The 24,194-nt window shown below is 40.4% G+C and overlaps 1 protein-coding gene across 3 annotated transcripts in view; it reads right to left on the bottom strand.

Moving 5' to 3' along the window:
* The window catches only part of st6gal1 (ST6 beta-galactosamide alpha-2,6-sialyltranferase 1), a 177,478-nt gene that overhangs the window by 84,466 nt on the left and 68,818 nt on the right, over positions 1 to 24,194 (bottom strand). For all 3 annotated transcript variants that reach the window (XM_029701743.1, XM_029701744.1, XM_029701742.1), the window contains one exon: positions 22,417 to 22,514. In XM_029701743.1, coding sequence (XP_029557603.1) covers positions 22,417 to 22,514 — 98 coding nt within the window. The remainder of the gene's footprint in view (positions 1 to 22,416; positions 22,515 to 24,194) is intronic.

Here is a 24,194-nt window from a genome sequence, read left to right as displayed (position 1 = left end):
TTAGCATTCTTGCAATGTTACTTTGTTGAAATATAATTTGATCTCAGAAATGAAGCTCATTGTTTGCACCCAAATTGGGCATTTTTATTCAATAAATATAGTACTTATTATCTGATTTGGGCCAACATTTTTTAACACTGAGTAAGACATGAGTAAAGAAATGGTCAAAAGCCACCTACGGAACCCCACACCCCACGGCAATCCCACCCCAAGTATATAGTGTCAGTTCACTAAGTAGTATTGAGCTGCGGCTCGGAGTATTGTTTCTTCATCCTATGTAATCTATTCTCTGTGAATTTGGTGATGATTTTCTTTTCCTGTTCAGAGAAATGTATCATTGAGGTTGTTAGTTGTATGTCCCATCCCCATCCTAACAATTTCAAGACTCATTTCCCTGAACAGGTGAAAAAATATATTTTTTCACGTAGAGGGAACAGCACCATCTTGTCTTGTAGTCAGTACCTGGCAGGGTTGGGTAGATTACTTTCTAAAGCTGTTACAGTTACAAGTTACCTGTCAAATTATAATCAGTAACGTAACTTTTGGATTACCCTGTAATCTGATTACATTCTGTTACTTTTAGATTACTTTCCCCTTAAGAGGCATTAGAAGAATACAAAATGTATGTTACCAATTTAACGACATCTTTGCGGGGTAAATCAATGCTAAAGTTTACATAGCTGGCCATATATGGATGTTAAATTGTACATTATGGGTTGGTTATGTAGGCTTCTTCTAACCCATTGCTTTCTACTACATATAATAATATGATTCAATTATATCTTGACATTAAAAACCGAAGTCTATCAGAATTCCAGTTATTCCAATAAATAATATACCCCTTGATATTCAAGAATAGGACTTGGAAATATGGAAGTATAGATTAGCCAAATTGTTTTACCTGAGCATAACCCCAAAACTATGGATTTATTAGCCAGCCCTACTCTGTTGTTTATGATTTTGTTGTCATGGAGGACTGATTGGGCTCACTGATTTGAGTTGAAAAATAAATGCTGCGCTCATGGAATGGCATGCATTGCCAAGAGTGTGCAAAGCTGTCATCAAGGCAAAGGGTGGCTACTTCAAAGAACCTAAAATAAAAAATATATTTTGATTTGTTTAACACTTTTTTGGATACTACATTGTTCCTCATGTGTTATTTCATAGTTCTGATGTCTTCACTATTATTCTACAATGTAGAAACAAGTCAAAAATAAAGAAAAACCCTTGAATGAGTAGGTGAGCCCAAACTTTTGACTGGTACTGTATTTATAATTTATAAATCCAAAAACAGATTGCCCCTTTAAGTCTATCAAAATTGTGCAAGTTTGTGCATGTGTCCAATAGGCCTATGGATTTCTTTTTTTATCAGCATGAATTAGACTGAGCAATAAAAGCCCTACTTTTACTCCATAGGCCTGGATCTGCAATATGCAGCTGTTGCAAGAGCACATTTTTCACTGGCTGTCCACTGGTTATAACAAAAACAATGATTGATAGGCAGTTTAAACTTCTTGAATTCAACCATTATTGGGTTCAAATACACATTTAGATTTGTGAACAGCCATCCACAACAACCACAATCCGTAGGGCACAAATAGCTAAATGAGATAGAAGCAGTGTGATTCCATCAATGAGCTTTGTACTGTAGATATAAATAATAAGTGATATCCGTGTCATCATAGACTACACCACTACTGTCATCCTTACCTCCTAGCATCTGTAGCCTACAAAAGCCTATTCCTGCAATCCATCAACCACATTTGGTGTGTCATCATAGTGGTCTCTGACTTGTGGTCAGACTCACTCAGGTGGAACAAACTTTTTTTTAGATTAGTTTTTTACCTTTATTTAACTAGGCAAGTCAGTTAAGAACAAATTCTTATTTACAATGATGGCCTACACCAGCCAAACCTGGATGACACAGGGCCAATTGTGCGCCACCCGAAGGGACTCCCAATCACGGCCAGTTGTGAAACAGCCAACCTAACTAAGAAATACATTTGACGATACAATTCTCCCCAGACCCTCCTTCTTGGCAAGAGTATTGTCCTGCTAATAGCCCATAATGGCGCTGTACAACGTTACCGGTCAGGAGTAGGCTACAGTACTACAGTAAGAGTAAAATAATCCTAACGTTTCCACACCCTAATTGTAGTCTAACCAATATCCAAACGGAGATTCAGTGAAATAAAAATCTTGTTGATTTATAAGACCAGTCCCCATGCTTGTTGCTGTGCAGCGCTGTCTTGACCCCTGAATGCTGTCTCTTCCATTCATTTTGAAAGAGTATTTTCCAGTAAGCAACCATTTGTTTACCTTCTTTAGTCTACTTTGATCCAATATTTCTGTCATTCAGTGATATTTATTCCCATAGTAATTTGTTATGGATCCATAATGAAATAAACATCTGCATTTTTAAAGAGTATTTTTATCATTATTTTATTAACGAAAGCACAAAGATGCTGATGAAGAAATACAGTACTGTACAGTATGTGCTTTATCCGATATTTTGCGGTTGCATGAGGTCGCCCACACGCACTTTAAACTTTTGGATAATAAAGCATTTAAAGCATTTTGAAGAAAGAAGCCGCCTGAATATGTTTATTAGGCTACTGTAAAGTCTGACAAGTAAACATAGCCTTCAGTACATACTGTAGTAAACATAGTAAAGTGCCTAATTCCTTACACAAGGGAGATCAGGTCATGTCCAGACTTTCTCGGTGACCTCAAGTACTCATTAACTCTGTCTTTAATGCTTTTTCGGGTTGCATCAGTCATGGACAAAAACTTCTGAGACATAGTATTAATGATGAACCCCAGAAGGCTCATTGGTAAGCCACAGTGATTTGAGATCCATCCCAGTTGGTATTCTGTGTCCAGTCGTTGTATCTCTTCGGTTACACATCCTTGGAATAGCAGAACAGCATAACGGTCTGGACGGCCTTTGATGTGCCTGGTGAGCAGTTGTTCAAGTTCTGTTGTCAGAAGAAGAATGGAAATGTCAGGTTACGGTTCTAACGGTTCGCACCATAGAAAGAAGCTGTCTTGATGAAAACGATGTCCATTTCATCTGTTATTTTTGGTCGCAATGTCATTTTTGGGGGAATTAACAGCTCATTTTTGAATGGTAACTGTGTTAAGGGTGGAGTTTGGGGTGGGGTGAGGAGTACTGGAAAGGTGTGAGCTCATGATAAGCCATAAGTATACAGCAGATCGCTGATTGTCCTCACTTTATTATGCTGTAACAACATACTGTAGCACCATGACCAGTATTTCTATTCATTTAAGTGAGCAGATTCGGGCTTTCAGAGGAATGGAAAATCTAGTATAGCCAATAAAAGTTTTTTTGATGAATTGGTATTTTTTAGTTTAACCACAATATTTGTTGTATTATTTGTTCTGTGTTTTCTGGTGGATTAAACTGAAATTGCAACCAACTTTATATGGCTTGTTTAAAAAATAATTATATTTTGGAGATGATTTTGTTTTCAAATAACCTAAAGTGAGCGAGGAAAAAGGCCATTCTTGAACATGAGGTGAGACATTCTTGCTAATTTGTAAATGAAGCCAGTTTGTTATTTATAATTATTTATTTCTGTTTTTAAAGGGAGAGAAACCAAACGCCCACCATCGCTTCTCCTGGTCACAGCCGGCACGGGTATCGAACTAGATTCTGTAGCAACGCTGTTTGCACTGCGATGAAGTGTCTTAGACCACTGCGCCACTTGGGAAGCCCCATCCAAAGTTTTTAATGCTGATCAATTGCCTTGCACAAAGTATCAAAATACAGAGAGGTGTTGGCAAGAGTCTATTGTCCTGCTAATAGTCCATAATGGACTATTATAATACATGGTGTCCAGGTCAGAAAACCAAAACATTTCTTTATTAAAGACTATCAGAAAGGTTTATGTAGGTGCCGAGGCTATATGACTGTGCAATCAACTTGATTATTTATCAGACATCACTTGCTTATATTCAGTCAACACATATATCTTAAGAATATCATGAAATATAATTGAACATTTTTGTTTTTCTTAGAATAAAAACCTTAGTGTAACAACAGATTTATTAAGTTATACTGACAACTAGAAACAAAAAATAAACGTATTTTTCAAGGTGTGCGTGTGCAGTACAGAGGAATAGCAATTCTTACACTACTGTTCTACATTTAATCACCTTCATCCTCATCATTCAGTTAATTGAAATTCAATTTGAAGTCGTGCACAATTATCAGTTTCTATTGCCCATTCATTGTCAGTCAGGTGGCGAATCGCATCTCTGGCAGACATATCAGTGTGGATGACGGCTCACCACCTCAAGCTGAACCTCGGCAAGACGGAGCTGCTCTTCCTCCCGGGGAAGGACTGCCCGTTCCATGATCTCACCATCACGGTTGACAACTCCATTGTGTCCTCCTCCCAGAGTGCTAAGAACCTTGGCGTGACCCTGGACAACACCCTGTCGTTCTCCACTAACATCAAGGCGGTGACCCGATCCTGTAGGTTCATGCTCTACAACATTCGCAGAGTACGACCCTGCCTTACACAGGAAGCGGCGCAGGTCCTAGTCCAGGCACTTGTCATCTCCCGTCTGGATTACTGCAACTCGCTGTTGGCTGGGCTCCCTGCCTGTGCCATTAAACCCCTACAACTCATCCAGAACGCCGCAGCCCGTCTGGTGTTCAACCTTCCCAAGTTCTCTCACGTCACCCCGCTCCTCCGCTCTCTCCACTGGCTTCCAGTTGAAGCTCGCATCCGCTACAAGTCCATGGTGCTTGCCTACGGAGCTGTGAGGGGAACGGCACCTCCGTACCTTCAGGCTCTGATCAGGCCCTACACCCAAACAAGGGCACTGCGTTCATCCACCTCTGGCCTGCTCGCCTCCCTACCTCTGAGGAAGCACAGTTCCCGCTCAGCCCAGTCAAAACTGTTCGCTGCTCTGGCACCCCAATGGTGGAACAAGCTCCCTCACGACGCCAGGACAGCGGAGTCAATCACCACCTTCCGGAGACACCTGAAACCCCACCTCTTTAAGGAATACCTGGGATAGGATAAAGTAATCCTTCTAACCCCCCCCCCAAAAGATTTAGATGCACTATTGTAAAGTGGTTGTTCCACTGGATATCATAAGGTGAATGCACCAATTTGTAAGTCGCTCTGGATAAGAGCGTCTGCTAAATGACTTAAATGTAAATGTAAATGTAGTTAGAGACACATTAGCACCATGGGACCCAAAAGCATAATCAGTGCTTTAACTTCCCCTTGCGCTGGTCTGGAGCAGTGAAGCAGTGACGCAGGGTACCGTACTAAACCACAAATTACCTCTAAGTCCCGCAACATAATCTCAAAACTTTTAGTTTAGCAACCACTGATCCTAACATCCAATTTGGATCAAACTTTTTTCTAACAATAACCACGTTTCCATCCACACTTTTTACGCGAGTAAGGTCATACCATATTAAATAAAATGAAAAAAGGACAGCTGTGATGGAAACATGAAAATCTGTCGCCAATTGGATGGAAACCTAGCTATTGAATTAGTCATGTGGAATCCAAAGAAGTGGTCAAAAGCCACCCACGGACCCCCCATACTACACGCCAATCCGTCCCCAACAACGAGTACTTAGTATCAGTTCTCTATGTCTGACAAGTAGTATGAAGCTGCGGCTCGGAGTTTTGTTTCTTCATCCTATGTAATCTATTCTCAATGAATTTGGTGATTCTTCTTTTTCACCTGTTCAGAGAAATTTGTCTTGAAATTGTTAGGGTCATGTGCCATCCTACATCCTGATATTACCAGGTACCAGGGTTGGGGAGTAACGGATTACATGAAATCCGTTACATGTAAGGGATTACAAAAAACGGTAACTGTAATCCGTTACGTTACCAGCTAAAATATTCTAATCAGATTACCGATACTTTGAAAAACTAGATGATTACTTCGAGGATTACTTTTAAATTCAGAAAGGATTTTTGCGAAAACAAATCTTTGACACTTCTCTGTTTTCTCAATGACATTCAAATCAGCATTGAAAAAGGCTCAAGCTTAAGTTTGGGGCGGCAGGTAGCCTAGTGGTTAGAGCATTGTACTTGTAACCGAAAGGTTGCAAGATCTAATCCCTGAGATGATGAGGTAAAAATATGTCGTTCTGCCCCCCCTCTTAGGCCGTCATTGAAAATAAGAATTTGTTCTTAACTGACTTGCCTAATTAAATAATTTTCTAAAGGTAACCCTGAGGGTTTTGTTTTTTGTTATTCTTGGAATAGAAACACCATAATAATTAATAATTAATAAAATTAATTAAGCTACATTTCTTAAAATTAATCCCACATACTATGTTCTTACACAAAAGATTTATGAGACGATGGTGGGCTTTCTTTTCCTCTTCCTCTAAAAACATAAATAAATTATTCAAAATAATAAACTGGCTTTGTTTACAAATTACTAAGAATGTCTTACCTCATGTTCAAGAATGGCCTTTTTCCTCTCACTTTCAGTTATTTGAAAACAAAATCTGCAAAATATCGTTATTTTTTAAACAAGCCATGGAAAGTTGTTTGCAATTTCAGTTTAATCCACCAGAAAAGACAGAATAAATAATACAACAAATATTGTGGTTAAACAAAAATATACGAATTGATAAAAAAACTTTATCATTTGGAACCTTTAACATGTGGAAGGGGGAAAGTATTATTATTATTATTATTAACCCTGTTTTTCACAAGCGTTGCAGGCTGTGAATTCTGCAAACAACGGTTCTAGGATGGGCTGTTAGCAGGACAATATATGAATCCTACAGACGAAGAACCATATATGTGACAATTTTTCCATTTTAAGATAATCAGTTATTTTTATATTATTAATTGTGTGTACCACATTAGGTGTTTTATGGTTGACAAATAATTCACCATACTCATATCTTCCAACAACAATTGATATTATTTTGTTATTTCAAAAAATACTTATTTTATTGGTGTTTTAATTTTTAGAATGTGGAAGAACAGTATATCTCCAGCGATGATTTCAGTTTGTGGAAGAACAGTATATGTGACATTTTGCATGACACTTGTAAAATGTCCTTTTTTAACACCTGATATGATGTTTTAAGTACTTTCAAGTACAGATGCCCTTCATGTAAATAACTTAAATGCAATATGTAGTTAATTAATTCTTTCTGCACGTCGTGGAACACGCTCTTCCCTGCAGGATACAGTGTAACGTTACATATAACTAGCTAGCTACTATAGCCATGTCGAATCATCCGGTGGATGGACAAAAAGTAGCTAGCTATGTTTCTTCTATAATCTAGCAATAACATTTGTAACGATAGTGTATAAATTAGTAGCCAACGAACTTTAGCTAATATATTTTCTCTATAGTTACAAATTAGACAACCCAGAACATACATGTTAGTTACTGTACTCTATAGCTAGCTAGCTTGATTGTTTGATATACGGTTCTTCCACATACCTCTTTTGGACAGCTTTTCACTGTTTTTTCTTGACCCTTACGATTTGTATAGGGTTTTCCCGCATTCCGTAAGATCTTCCTTTGCCTGTCTTTCCATTCTTTTAGTTTTGTTTTACGTTTCTTTCCCACATTTCGGCGATTTTCATCAGCAACAGAAAAGTTGTGCGCTTGTCCGTCCATTCTGAGTGGTGCACATAAACGGTTATTCCACGAGAGCCTATCTTTAAATTAAAAAATATTGTTAATTAGCGCGTGGAAAGCTTGTGAAACCGGTTCACTATAGAAAAAGGATGTCCAATAATGATTTTTCATGTATATCTCTTTTTTTTGAAAAATGTCACATATACGGTTCTTCGTCTGTAGGATTCATATATTGGTCATACGGGTCATGACTCCTGAGTGGCGCAGTGGTCTAAGGCACTGCATCTTAGTGCAAGAGACATCACTACAGTCCCTGGTTTGAGTCCTGGATGTATCACATCCGACTGTGATCTGGAGTCCCATAGGGCGGTGCATAATTGGTCCAGCATCGTTCGGATTAGGGGAAGGTTTGGCCACATGGAATGTCCTTGTCCATGAAATAGGCACGGTGGGCTTATAGTTTTTCTACCTCTAAAAACAGAAATAAAAATGTTGGCCTTTATAAATATTATTTTGGCCTTTATTCAGATTACAAAATCGCTCACTTTATGTTATTTGAAAACCAAATAATCTCCAAAATATTGTTATTTTTTTTTAAAAGTGATAATTAATAATAATAATACATTTAGAATCATATAAAAGCCCCTTAGATATTCTCACAGATTAGATTTGACCTAACGAAAAATTCCCCATAGATATTAATTTAGAATCCCCAATCTTCTAAATCTAATTATTGCAGTCACATCATTGCATTTTTTAAAATATATACTGTAGGCCTACCGTAGGCAACATCAGTCTCACTAGTGTTGAGTAATGTGCTGTTAAAAGTGGTGTAGGTCTTATTTATTTAAAAAGCATATTGAAGTTAGTAGCAATAGTATTTGAAGCAATAGCCTACCCGCACGTGATCAACTATTTCAGCAACGTTTCGCGCTGTTCTGAGACTGGTCTTGATAAATCAATGAGATTTTTATTTTCCCTGAATCTCCGTTTGGGTATTGGTTAGACTAAAATTAGGGTGTAGAAATGTAATACTCTTAGTACTGTAGCCTCTCCAGATACAACTCACTCAAGTGATAATATTTCAGCCACAGGATTTCAAAAGGTAACACCAGGCCCAGGGATGAAGGGCGGTGTACCTTGGCCTGCTTCATCTTGCCCTGGGTCAATGTCTGTTTGTACCTCTAAATGGCTAAGGTCAGACTCGACACCAGCCATATTAGCAAGAACGTAACTCTCATAAATAATAAAATGAACAACAGTATACTGGCCACCACTCAGTAACAATCATCTTTCAGCTCAAACCAAGCTACATATTAAAGTTCAAATAAATACTGTGTTCGTATGAGTGACCAAAGCAAGATACACAAAAGGAATCAAGTGAGCAAAAGAAGCATACAGTACCTTGCAAAAGTATTCACCCCCTTGGCATTTTTCCTATTTTGTTGCATTACAACCTGTAATTTAAATTGATTTTTATTTGGATGTCATGTAATGGACATACACAAAATAGTCCACATTGGTAAAGTGAAATTAAAAAAATTACTTGTTTCAAAAATAAAAATAATAAAGAATTAAATCGGAAAAGTTGTGCATGCATATGTATTCACCCCCTTTGCTATGAATGCCCTAAATAAGATCTAGTGCAACCAATTACCCTCAGAGGTCCCATAATTAGTAAAATAAAGTCCACGTGTGCAATCTAAGGGTCACATGATCCATCACATGATCTCAGTACAGTACACCTGTTCTGAAATGCCCCAAAGTCTGCAACACCACTAAGCAAGGGGCGCCACCAAGCAAACGGCACCACGAAGACCAAATAGCTCTCCAAACAGGTCAGGGACAAAGTTGTGGAGAATTACAGATCAAGGTTTGGTTATAAAAAATATCTGAAACTTTGAACAGTCCACGGAGCCCCATTAAATCCATGATTAAAAAATGGAAAGAATATGGCACCACAACAAACCTGCCAAGAGAGGGCCGCCTACCAAAACCCACGAACCAGGCAAGGAGGGCATTAATCAGAGAGGCAACAAAGAGACCAAAGATAACCCAGAAGGAACTGCAAAGCTCCACAGCGGAGATTGGAGTATCTGTCCATCGGACCACTTTAAGCCGTACACTCCACAGAGCTGGGCTTTATGGAAGAGTGGCCAGAAAAAAGCCATTGCTTAAAGAAAAAAATAAGCAAACACGTTTGGTGTTCACCAAAAGGGCATGTGGGAGACTCCCCAAACACATGGAAGAAGGTACTCTGGTCAGATGAGACAAAAATGTAGCTTTTTGGCCATCAGGGAAAATGCTATGTCTGGCACAAACACAACACCTCTCATTACCCCGAGAACGCCATCCCCACAGTGAAGCATGGTGGTGGCAGCATCATGCTGTGGGTATGTTTTTCATCGGCAGGGACTGGGAAACTGGTCAGAATTGAAGGAATGATGGATGGCGCTATATACAGGGAAATTCTTGAGGGAAACAAACCTGTATCAGTCTTCAAGAGATTTTAGACTGGGACGGAGGTTCACCTTCCAGAAGGACAATGACCCTAAGCATACTGCTAAAGCAACACTCGAGTGGTTTAAGGGGAAACATTAAAATGTCCTGGAATGGCCCAGTCAAAGCCCAGACCTCAATCCAATTGAATATCTGTGGTATGACTTAACCTGTTATGACTAGGGGGCAGTATTTTCACGGCCGGATAAAAAACATACCCGATTTAATCTGATTATTACTCCTGCCCAGAAACTAGAATATGCATATAACTATTGGCTTTGGATAGAAAAGACCCTAAAGTTTCTAAAACTGTTTGAATGGTGTCTGTGAGTATAACAGAACTCATATGGCAGGCAAAAACCTGAGAAGATTCTGTACAGGAAGTACCCTCTCTGACCATTCCTTGGGCTTCTTGGCTCTGTTTATTGAAAATGTTGGATCTTTGCTGTAACGTGACACTTCCTACGGCTCCCATAGGCTCTTAGAACCCGGGAAAAAGCTGAATGATGTAATTCCAGCCGCTGGCTGAAAAACTTTAGCGCCTTTGGTAAGTGGTCTATCAGAGGACCATCAGACTGAGGCGCATGCACAGGGCGACCTCATGTTTTTACTTTCTCTCTCTTTGAACTAAAACACAGATTCCCGGTCGGAATATTATCGCTTTTTTACGAGAAAAATGGCATAAAAATGGATTTTAAACAGCGGTTGACATGCTTCGAAGTACGGTAATGGAATATTTAGACATTTTTTGTCACGAAACGCGTCGGGCGCGTAACCCTTCGTCACCCTTGGATAGTGTCTTGAACGCACGAACAAAACGCCGCTATTTGGATATAACTATGGATTATTTTGAACCAAACCAACATTTGTTATTGAAGTAGAAGTCCTGGGAGTGCATTCTGACGAAGAACAGCAAAGGTAATAACATTTTTCTTATAGTAAATCTGACTTTGGTGAGGGCTAAACTTGGTGGGTGTCTAAATGGCTAGCCCTGTGATGCCGGGCTATCTACTTAGAATATTGCAAAATGTGCTTTCACCGAAAAGCTATTTTAAAATCGGACATAGCGAGTGCATAGAGGAGTTCTGTATCTATAATTCCTAAAATAATTGTTATGTTTTTTGTGAACGTTTTTCATTAATAATTTAGTAAATTCACCGGAAGTGTTCGGTGGGAATGCTAGTTCTGAACGTCACATGCTAATGTAAAAAGCTGGTTTTTGATATAAATATGAACTTGATTGAACAAAACATGCATGTATTGTATAACATAATGTCCTAGGCGTGTCATCTGATGAAGATCATCAAAGGTTAGTGCTGCATTTAGCTGTGGTTTTGTTTTTTGTGACATTATATGCTAGCTTGAAAAATGGGTGTCTGATTATTTCTGGCTGGGTACTCTGCTGACATAATCTAATGTTTTGCTTTCGCTGTAAAGCCTTTTTGAAATCGGACAGTGTGGTTAGATAAAGGAGAGTCTTGTCTTTAAAATAGTGTAAAATAGTCATATGTTTGAAAAATTGAAGTTTTTGGATTTTTGAGGAATTTGTAATTCGCGCCATGCCTATCATTGGATATTGGAGCAGGTGTTCCGCTAGCGGAACGTCTAGATGTAAGAGTTAAAGATTGTTGTACACCAGCGGAACCCATCCAACTTGAAGGAGCTGGAGCAGTTTTGCCTTGAAGAATGGGCAAAAATCTCAGTGGATAGATGTCCCTTTACTCAGTACTTTGCTGAAGCACCTTTGGCAGCGATTACAGCCTCAAGAATTCTTGGGTATGACGCTACAAGCTTGGCACGCCTGTATTTCTGTAGTTTCTCACATTCTTCTCTGCAGATCCTCTCAAGCTCTGTCAGGTTGGATGGGGAGCGTTGCTGCACAGCTATTTTCAGGTCTCCCCAGAGATGTTCGATCGGGTGCAAGTCCTGGCTCTAGCTGGGCAACTCAAGGACATTCAGAGACTTGTCCCGAAGCCACTCCTGCGTTGTCTTGGCTGTGTGCTTAGGGTCGTTATTCTGTTGAAAGGTGAACCTTCACCTCAGTCTAAGGTCCTGAGCGCCCTGGAGCAGGTTTTCATCAAGGATCTCAATGTACTTTGCTCCATTCATCTTTGCCTCGATCCGGACTAGTCCCCCAGTTCCTGCCTCTGAAAAACATTCCCACAGCATGATGCTGCCACCACCATGCTTCACCGTAAAGATGATACCAGGTTTCCTCCAGAAGTGAGTCTTGGTATTCAGGCCAAAAAATCTATTTTCTCATGGTCTGAGAGTCTTTAGGTGCCTTTTGGCAAACTCCATGCGGGCTGTTATGTGCCTTTTACTGAGGAGTTGCTTCCATCTGGCCACTCTACTGTAAAGGCCTAGTTGGTGGAATGCTGCAGAGATGGTTGTTCTTCTGGAAAGGAGATGGGAGAACCTGTCAGGGTGACCATCGGGTTCTTGGTCACCTCCTTGACCTATGCCCTTCTCCCCCGATTGCTCAGTTTTGCCAGGCGGCCAGCTCTAGGATGAGTCTTGGTGGTTCCAAACTTATTCCATTGAAGAATGATGGAAGTAACTGTGTTTTTGGGGACCTTCAATGTTGCAGAAATGTTTTGGAACCCTTCCCCAGATCTGTGTTTCGACACGATCCCGCCTCGGCTTTCTATGGACAATTCCTTCTACCTCATGATTTTTTATTTATCCTTTATTTAACTAGGCAAGCCAGTTAAAAACAAATTCTTATTTACAATGACGATCTTGGAACAGTGGGTTAACTGCCTTGTTCAGGGGCAGAAGGACAGATTTTTACCTTGTCAGCTCTGGGATTCGATCTAAACAAAGCAAAAAAAGAAACGTCCTCTCACTGTCAACTGCATTTATTTTCAGCAAACTTAACATGTGTATATATATTTGTAAGAACATAAGATTCAACAACTGAGACAAACTGAACAAGTTCCACAGACATGTGACTAACAGAAATGGGATAATGTTTCCCTTACCAAAGGGGGGGTCAAAATCAAAAGTAACAGTCAGTATCTGGTGTGGCCACCAGCTGCAATAAGTACTGCAGTGCATCTCCTCCTCATGGACTGCACCAGATTTGCCAGTTCTTGCTGTGAGATGTTACCCCACTCTTCCCCCAAGGCACCTGCAAGTTCCCGGACATTTCTGGGGGGAATGGCCCTAGCCCTCACTCTACGATCGAACAGGTCCCAGACGTGCTCAATGGGATTGAGATCCGGGCTGTTCGCTGGTCATGGCAGAACACTGACATTCCTGTCTTGCAGGAAATCACGCACAGAACGAGCAGTATGGCTGGTGGCATTGTCATGCTGGAGGGTCATGTCAGGATGAGCCTGCAGGAAGGGTACCAGATGAGGGAGGAGGATGTCTTCCCTGTAATGCACGGCATTGAGATTGCCTGCAAGGACAACAAGCTCAGTCCGATGATGCTGTGACACACCGCCCCAGACCATGATGGACCCTCCACCTCCAAATCGATCCTTCTCCAGAGTAGAGGCCTCGGTGAAATGTTTCGACGATAAACGCGAATCCGACCATCACCTCAGGTGAGACAAAACCATGACTCGTCAGTGAAGAGCACTTTTTTGCCAGTCCTGTCTGCTCCAGTGACGGTAAGTTTGTGCCCATAGGCGACATTGTTGCCGGTGATGTCTGGTGAGGACCTGCCTTACAACAGGCCTACAAGCTCTCAGTCCAGCCTCTCTCAGCCTATTGAGGACAGTCTGACCACTGATGGAGGGATTGTGCGTTCCTGGTGTAACTCGGGCAGTTGTTGTTGTCATCCTGTACCTGTCCCGCAGATGTGATATTTGGATGCACCGATCCTATGCAGGTGTTGTTACACGTGGTCTGCCACTGCGAGGACAATCAGCTGTCCATCCTGTCTCCCTGTAGCGCTGTGTTAGGCATCTCCCAGTACGGACAATGTAATTTTTTTCCCTGGCCACATCTGCAGTCCTCATGCCTCCTTTTAGCATGCCTAAGGCATGTTCACGCAGATGAGCTGGGATCCTGGTCATCTTTCATTTTGTGTTTTTCAGAGTAAGTAGAAAGGCCTCTTTAGTGTCCTAAGTTTTCATAACTGTGACCTTAATAACCTACCGTTTGTAAGCTGTTAGTGTCTTAATAACGACCGTTCCACAGGTGCATGTTCATTAATTGTTTATGGTTCATTGAACAAGCATGGGAAACAGTGTTAAATCCTTTACACTGAAGATTTGTGAAGTTATTTGGATTTCTATGAGTTGTCTTTGAAAGACGGCAGGTAGCGTAGTGGTTAGAGCATTGGACTAGTAACCGAAAGGTTGCTAAATCAAATCCCCGAGCTGACAATGTAAAAATCTGCTTCTGAACAAGGCAGTCAACCCACTGTTCCTAGGCCGTCATTGAAAATAAGAATTTGTTCTTAACTGACTTGCCTAGTTTAATAAAGGTAAAATAAAAATAAATAAAAGACAGGGTCCTGAAAAAGGGATGTTCCTTTTTTTGCTCAGTTTAGCAACCTTTCGGTTACTGGACCGACCATCTAACCACTGCCGCCCCATGGCTTGGCTTTGGCTCTGATTTGCACTGTCAACTGTGGGACCTTATAGACAGGTGTGTGCCTATCCAAATCATGTCCAATCAATTGAATTTACCACACATGGACTCCAATCAAGTTGTAGAAACATCTCAAGGATGATCAATGGAAACAGGATGCACCTGAGCTCAATTTCGAGTTCTCATAGCAAAGGCTCTGAATACTTGTGTAAATAGTTTTTTTTGTAATACATTTGCAAACATTTCAAAAAACCTGTTTTCACTTTGACATTGTGAGGTATTGTTGGTAGATTACTGAGGATTTGTATTTATTTAATCCATTTTAGAATAAGGCTGTAACGTAACAAAATGTGGAAAAAGTCAAGTGTTCTGAATACTTTCCGAAGGCACTGTATGTTAGCTATTGTCATAACGTGCCCTGGGGGGAGGATCATAGCCCCCCCTCTCTCAATTCACTTCAAGGGGATTTATTGGCATGGGAAACATATGTTAATATTGCCAAAGCAAGTGAAGTAGATAATATACTAAAGTGAAATAAACAATAAAAATGAACAGTAAACATTACACTCACAGAAGTTCCAGAAGAATGAAGACATTACAAATGTCATATTATGTATATATACAGTGTTGTAACGATGTGCAAATGGTTAAAGTTCAAAAGGGAAAATAAATAAACGTAAATATGGGTTGTATTTACAATGGTGTTTGTTCTTCACTGGTTGCCCTTTTCTTGCGGCAACAGGTCACAAATCTTGCTGCTGTGATGGCACACTGTGGTATTTCACCCAGTAGATATGAGAGTATCAAAATTGGGTTTCTTTTCAAATTCTTTGTGGATCTGTGTAATATGTCTCTAATATGGTCATATATTTGGCAGGAGGTTAGGAAGTGTAGCTCAGTTTCCACCTCATTTTGTGGGCAGTGTGCACATAGCCTGTCTTCTCTTGAGAGCCAGGTCTGCTTACGGCGGCCTTTCTCAATAGCAAGGCTATGCTCACTGAGTCTGTACATAGTCAAAGCTTTCCTTAAGTTTGGATCAGTCACAGTGGTCAGGTATTCTGCCACAGTGTACTCTCTGCTTAGGGCCAAATAGCATTCTAGTTTGCTCTGTTTTTTTGTTAATTCTTTCCAAGGTGTCAAGTAATTATCTTTTTGTTTTCTCATGATTTGGTTGGGTCTAAATGTGTTGCTGTCCTGGGGCTCTGTGGGGTCTGTTTGTGTTTCGACAGGTCATAAATACCTGGTAGAAACTGCCATGCAGTATTGAGAGAGTCTAAGAGAACAAAGCACCTCTCTTGGCCAAACTCCTAATCCCCAAAATGGGAGAATGAAAGTATATTTTTTACTTTTGAGAATGTGGGAATGGTCCGTGGACACTTAAGGCACAGTTATGACGAGCGTGTTTCATTTGGTGATCTCATGAATAGGAAACTCACATAACTGTATCTCTTAAAGTGTACATTTCCTAGCTGTCATGTTTACATCTAAATATTGTGAAACATATTTGTGAAAAGATGTAATGTGATATTAACCTTCTAAATGAGAGTATGGATTTTCATGTAAAGATTAACTAGTCAGTGGCCACACCCCCGTGAGCCCAGACATCACGTTAGGCATCATAGAACCGCCCCTTCTTCGACAGAGTATAAAACCCACTCCTGACGTGACATGTTGAAATAGTTGGCACTAAAACTCTACCAGAGGACAAAGACCATACCACGTGTAGAATTTGCTACACGGCTGGAAATGGTTCAACTCTGAGACTATCGATCACTACAGAATAAGAGCAAATCTTAGACGTATAATTACTAGTCTGCAGCTAGAAATTATGTAAGTCTACAACAAGAATACCGACACCCGCCGAAGCATCTATTCTATGAGAACATTTCCGAAGGGTACACTGAAGTATTCATTCTAACCACCTACAACAACGAAAGACATTGCAACTTCTGGGAAAGTTAACCAGAGATTCTGATGAACCCTAAAGGACGATCGAGGATTCCAACAGAGAAGACAACAACGACATACGGGTGTAAATATATAACTTGCAATTATTCTCGGATGAGTGGCCGTTCATGTGCAAAGGTATAGCATGTCAATGAATAGAATTATAGACTGTATGTAGTGAATGCCTTTTGTCTTTCCCGCTCTCTCAGTCCCCACCCCTTCCCTTTGTCTACCAAGCCATCATATCTGCCTAAGCCCACTAGGAACTTTCCTATCATTGTTAGTAACCAACAGCTAATGTTTGTTTGTTATGTATTTCTGTGATTATTTAGTTAGTAAATAAATAATTAAGGCAATTTGTATATGTTGATTCATTATGGAAACTAGGGTTCGTGCAGATGACCAAGAATTCTACGACGTTTGGAATGAGACTAATGAGGTAACAATTAATAATCATTTAATGGAAGACTAATTGGTAAGATATGAAAATATCTGAACAGTCGATTCGGGAAATAGAGACTCTATAAACATTTGTCAGTGGTGCTCCAACTTCCTAGTTAATTAACCTGTTATGGCTAGGGGGCAGTATTTTCACGGCCGGATAAAAAACGTACCCGATTTAATCTGATTATTACTCCTGCCCAGAAACTAGAATATGCATATAATTATTGGCTTTGGATAGAAAACACCCTAAAGTTTCTAAAACTGTTTGAATGGTGTCTGTGAGTATAACAGAACTCATATGGCAGGCAAAGACCTGAGATGATTCCAAACAGGAAGTACCCTCTCTGACCATTCCTTGAGCTTCTTGGCTCTGTTTATTGAAAACTTAGGATCTTTGCTGTAACGTGACACTTCCTACGGCTCCCATAGGCTCTCAGAACCCGGGAAAAAGCTCAATGATGTAATTCCAGCCGCTGGCTGAAAAACATTAGCGCCTTTGGTAAGTGCTCTATCAGGGGACTATCAGACTGAGGCTCGTGCACGAGGGGATCCCATGTTTTTACTTTCTCTCTCTTTGAACGTAAACACGCTTTCCCGGTCGGAATATTATCGCTTTTTTACGAGAAAAATGGCATAAAAATTGATTTTAAACAGTGGTTGACATGCTTCAAAGTACGGTAATGGAATATTTAGAATTTTTTTTGTCACGAAACGCGTCGGGCGCGTAACCCTTATTTACCCTTTTGGATAGTGTCTTGAACGCACAAACAAAACGCCGCTATTTGGATATAACTATGGATTATTTGGGACCAAACCAACATTTGTTATTGAAGTAGAAGTCCTGGGAGTGCATTCTGACGAAGAACAGCAAAGGTAATAACATTTTTCTTATAGTAAATCTGACTTTGGTGAGTGCTAAACTTGGTGGGTGTGTAAATAGCTAGCCCTGTGATGCCGGGCTATCTACTTAGAATATTGCAAAATGTGCTTTCACCGAAAAGCTATTTTAAAATCGGACATAGCGAGTGCATAGAGGAGTTCTGTATCTATAATTCTTAAAATAATTGTTATGTATTTTGTCAACGTTTATCGTGAGTAATTTAGTAAATTCACCGGAAGTTTGCGGGGGGTATGCTAGTTCTGAACAAAACATGCTAATGTAAAAAGCTGGTTTTTGATATAAATATGAACTTGATTGAACAAAACATGCATGTATTGTATAACATAATGTCCTAGGGGTGTCATCTGACGAAGGTCATCAAAGGTTAGTGCTGCATTTAGCTGTGGTTTGGATTTATGTGACATTATATGCTAGCTTGAAAAATGGGTGTCTGATTATTTCTGGCTGGGTACTCTGCTGACATAATCTAATGTTTTGCTTTCGTTGTAAAGCCTTTTTGAAATCGGACAGTGTGGTTAGATAAAGGAGAGTCTTGTCTTTAAAATGGTGTAAAATAGTCATATGTTTGAAAAATGGAAAACATTAGATTATGTCAGCAGAGTACCCAGCCAGAAATAATCAGACACCCATTTTTCAAGCTAGCATATAATGTCACTAAAAACAAAACCACAGCTAAATGCAGCACTAACCTTTGATGATCTTCATCAGATGACAACCCTAGGACATTATGTTATACAATGCATGCATGTTTTGTTAAGCCATTTTGCCACTATTCTGGAAGTATGCTTGGGGTCACTGTCCATTTGGAAGACCCATTTGTGACCAAGCTTTAACCTCCTGACTGATGTCATGAGATGTTGCTTTAGTATATGCACATAATTTTCCTGCCTCATAACGCCATCTATTTTGTGAAGTGCACCAGTCCCTCCTGCAGCAAAGCACCCCCACAACATGATGCTGCCACCCTCGTGATTCACGGTTGGGATGGTGTTCTTCGGCTTGCAAGACTCCCCCTTTTCTCCTCCAAACATAACAATGGTCATTATGGCCAAACAGTTCTATTTTTGTTTTATCAGACCAGAGGACATTTCACCAAAAAGTACGATCTTTGTCCCCATGTGCAGTTGCAAACCGTAGTCTGGCTTATTTATGGCGGTTTTGGAGCAGTGGCTTCTTCCTTGCTGAGCAGCTTTTCAGGTTATGTCGATATAGGACACATTTTAATGTCGATATAGATACTTTTTCCCTGTTTCCTCCAGCATCTGCACAAGGTCTTTTGCTGTTGTTCTGGGATAGATTTGCACTTTTCGCACCAAAGTACGTTCATCTCTAGGAGACAGAACGCGTCTCCTTCCTGAGCGGTATGCCGGCTCCGTGGTCCCATGGTGTTTATACTTGCATACTATTGTTTGTACAGATGAACCTGGTTCCTTCAGGCATTTGGAAATTGCTCCCAAGGATGAACCAGACTTGTGGAGGTCTACAATTTATATTCTGAGGTCTTGGCTGATTTCTTATGATTTTTCCTATGATGTCAAGCAAAGAGGCACTGAGTTTGAAGGTAGGCCTTTAAATACATCCACAGGTACACCTCCAATTGACTCAAATTATGTCAATTAGCCTAAGCATGACATAATTTTCTGGAATTTTCCAAGCTGTTTAAAGGCAGTCAACTTAGTGTATGTAAACTTCTGACCCACTGGAATTGTGATACAGTGAATTATAAGTGAAATAATCTGTCTGTAAACAATCGATGGAAAAATTACTTGTGTCATGCACAAAGTAGATGTCCTAACCGACTTGTTAACAAGCAATTTGTGGAATGGTTGAAAAATGAGTTTTAATGACTCCAACCTAAGTGTATGTAAACTTCTGACTTCAACTGTAAATGGGGGCATGCTCAACCCTCCGTTTCCTGTAGTCCACAATCAGCTCCTTTGTCTTTCTGACGTTGAGGAAGAGGTTATTGTCCTGGCACCACACTGCCAGGTCTCTGACCTCCTCCCTATAGGCTGTCTCATCATCGTCTCTGAACATGCATACCACCATCGTGTCATGGACAAACTTAATGATGGTGTTAGAATCGTGTGTGGCCACGCAGTCATGGGTGAACAGGGAGTACAGGAGGGGCTAGGGGACTATGGTGTTGAATGGTGAGCTTTAGTCAATGAACAGCATTCTCACTTGGGTGTTCCTTTTGTCCAGGTGGGAAAGGGCAGTGTGAAGTGCATTAGAGATTGCGTCATCTGTGGATCTGTTGGGGAGGTATGTGACTTGGGAGTGGGTCCAGGATGTCTGGGATGATGGTGTTGTGAGCCATGACCAGCCTTTCAAAGCATTTCATGGCTACAGATGTGGGTGCTATGTAGCGATAGTCATTTAGACAGGTTACCTTGGCATTCTTAGGCACAGGGACTATGGTGGTCTGCTTGAAACATGTAGGTATTACAGACTGAGTCAGGGAGAGTGCATGCTCTAAGTACATGTCCTGGTAATCTGTTTTATGAATGTTAGCCTGTTTAAAGGTCTTACTCGCATCGGCTACAGAGAGCGTGATCACACAGTCATCCAGAACAGCTGGTGCTCTCATGCATGGTTCAGTGTTGGTTGCCTTGAAGTAAGCATGCGCTCTGTATTGAGCGCATCACTGGTACTCCTGTTTGTTTTGCTTGTAAGCAGGAATCAGGAGGATAGAGTTAGCTTTGTATGCATCTCTGTGTGTTGAGTAAAGTTAATCTATAGTTTTTTCACCTCTACTGCACAGATGACATGCTGGAAGAAATTAGGTAAGATGGATTTCAGTTTTCCTGCATTAAAATAACCGTCCACTAGAAGCACCGCCTCTGGGTGAGCATTTTCTTGTTTGTTTATGGCCCTATACAGCTTGTTGAGTGCGGTCTTTGTGCCAGCAATTGGTTTGTGGTGGTAAGAAGACCGGTACGAAAAATATAGATTTAAACTCTTTTGGTAAATACACTGAACAAAAATATAAACGCAACATGTAACGTGTTGGTCCCATTTTTCATGAGTTGAAATAAAAGATCCCAGAAATGTTTGTGCTCAAATTTGTTTAAATTACTGTTAGTGAGCATTTGTCCTTTGCCAAGATGATCCATCCACCTGACAGGTGTGACATATCAAGAAGCTGATTAAACAGCATGATCATTACACAGGTGCACCTTGTGCTGGGGACAATAAAATGTGCAGTTTTGTCACCCAACACAATACGCTGCCTCCAATGTTGTTTTAGAGAATTTGGAATTACGTCCAACTGACCTCACAACCACAGACCACGTGTGGGGAGAGCGGTTTGCTGATGTCAACATTGTGAACAGAGTGCCCTATGGTGGAGTTGGGGTTATGGTATGGGAAGGCATAAGCTACAGACAACGTACACAATTGCATTTTATCGATGGTGATTTGAATGCACAGAGATACCGTGACATGATCCTGAGGCCCATTGTCGTGCCATTCATCTGCCGCCATCAGCTCATGATTCAGCATGATAATGCACGGCCCTATGTCGTAAGGATCTATACACAATTCCTGGAAGCTGAAAATGTCCCAGTTCTTCCATGGCCTGCATACTCACCAGACATGTCACCCATTAAGCATGTGTGGGATGCTCTGGATAGACGTGTACAACAGCATGTCCCAGTTCCCGCCAATATCCAGCAACTTCGCACAGTCATTGAAGAGGAGTGGGACAACATTCCACAGGCCACAATCAACAGCCTGATCAACTCTTTGTGAAGGAGATGTGTCGTGCCGCATGAGGCAAATGGTGGTCACACCAGATACTGATTGGTTTTCTGTACCATGCCCTTACTTTTTTTAAGGTATCGGTGACCAACGTATAGAAAAAAAGCTAGATTAAAATGTTCCATGTCCTTGTTCAGCCACGACTCGTAGAAACATAGGATATTTTAGTTCTTCAGATCACGCTGATAGGATAGTCTCCAATGGAGCTCGTCCAGTTAATTCTCCAGTGATTGCATGAGGGTCGAGGCACTTTATCCACTTGCAGACGTAGTCTCGTCAGGTATCCCACACGCCGGCCTCTATAACGGCGCCTCTTCCTTTTTCAAGTGTCTGGGATTTGGGCCTGGTCCAGGATGAGCGGTATGTCATTCTCCTCCGACTCATTGAAGTAGAAATTCTCATCCAAATTGAGGTTAATGATCGCTGTTCTGATGTCCAGAAGCTCTTTTCGGCCATAGGAAACGATGGCGGAAATATTGTGTACAAAAAAAGTTAAGATCAGCTAAAAAAAACACAAAATAGCACAATTGGTTAGGAGCCCGTAAAATGGCTGCTATTCCTTCCAGCGCCATGACTCAGTTCAGTAGAAATCATATTGCAGCTGTTTACCTTGATTTTTTAAAAGTTCACTCAACAACAACGAAAAATGACTGTGTAGGTGTGTGGTTAAACGTAGATACTAGGCATGTGTGTGTGTTTACCTGGGAGTTAAGGAGGCGGATGGTGGTCTTGGAGCCGACGTCTTTCTCGTACCCCACGGTGGGCGCTGCGTTGAACCGCAGCACTGCATCATGGGAGTCTGTGGTTGGACAATGATAAATAAGTACAGTATTTATATATATATATATCATTCATTTGGAATCACTGAAGCTACAGATGCTCTACAGAAGTGGACTTATAAGCTTTTTTGGATGCATTTCTGAGATGCCCATGTATTTCAGTTTTGCATCCGAATCTGTATTTAGATTCAGGTGGAGTGTATATTGTGTTGTGTTTATAATGACCAATATACCACACCCCCTTGGGCCTTATTTCTTAATTAACCCCCTAGAGTCGATTGACACCCCGGTGCGTCAATCTAAGTTACATAACAAAAAAATCCCCATCAGAATATGTCAGTTCAAGCTAGAGATATCAGTTTTTTTTGCATTACATTATATTAGACACTCTTGTCCAGAGTGATTTACAGTAGTGAGTGCATAAATGTCATACTTTTTCACACTGTTCCCCCATGGGAATCAAACCAACAACCCTGTCATTGCAAGCGCCATAGTCTACCAACTGAGCCAAACGGGACCCATTGGATGCGTCTCAGTCCACCGCATCCGCCAGTGTTGCACTTCCACATCTGTGGTGAAAGGGGATAGAGCTAGAGCGATGTTTGTCAGAACATGAGACATCCCGAAAATCGGTCTTCTCACAAAAACGTCTGTAGTGTCCAAACGGTTTGACCTACAAAACTCTTATGGAAAGGGGAGACTCTCACGAACACGATAGTGTTCTCTGTTTTGCTCTATAACCCCCACAAGTGTCACTGGACTCGTCTGAAGTTTTGAAGGTAGTTTTGTGCATAACAAAAAAGGGGTTAAATATGTGTCAAATATATATGCAGTGCCTTCAGAAAGTATTCAGAACCCTTGACTGTTCCCACATTTTGTTATGTAACAGTCCTATACTAAAATGTATTAAATCGTTTTTTTCCACTTCATATATCTACACACAATACCCCATAATGACAAAGCAAAAACAGGTTTCCTGAGCTTTCTTATATCTCCTAGATTTAGGACAGATACTTCAAAACATTGTTTCTTATGATTTCTTATTTTACTGTCTGTTTTCCCATTTATGAATGTGTTATTCAATGCGTTTATATTGGCTTTAATAGCAAAGGCCAAAATCTATATTTTATCAAATCATGTATTTATATTTTTTGTTGATACCTAAAGGGGTCCTAAAACTCCAAATCAAATAGCTAAATGATCCATAGTATCTTAAAACAATTCCATATGTCAGCTTAGATGTAAAAAGGTGTAAAAAGGGCTATATAAATACATTTGATTGATTGACTTACAGACATGCACGCATATATAATGATTTCCTCAATTATTACTAACTTGGGAGTTGTTGAAGATTGAATAGATCTACTTCTAGAGGTCAATAAAGTTGTTTCCGGATATTTAATACACATAAGTGAATTTGTCCCAATACTTTTGGTCCCCTAAAATGGGTAGACTATTTTCAAAAACTGCTGTAATTTCTAAACGGTTCACCCGATATGGATGAAAATACCTTCAAATTAAAGCCGATAGTCTGCACTTTAACGCCATAGGCATTGTTTCAAATCCAAAGTGCTGGAGTAGAGGCAAAACAACAAAAAATGTGTCACTGTCCAAAAACTTTTGGAGCTCACTATAAAAAGCCTATTGATGAAATGGATTGTTTTTTTGTAGTTATCTAGCTTGGTTGTAGTCTGCAGGCT

Source organism: Salmo trutta, chromosome 19 (genome assembly GCF_901001165.1).
Source record: "Salmo trutta chromosome 19, fSalTru1.1, whole genome shotgun sequence".
NCBI lineage: Eukaryota > Metazoa > Chordata > Actinopteri > Salmoniformes > Salmonidae > Salmo > Salmo trutta.
This window is presented reverse-complemented; position numbering and strand designations above follow the sequence as displayed.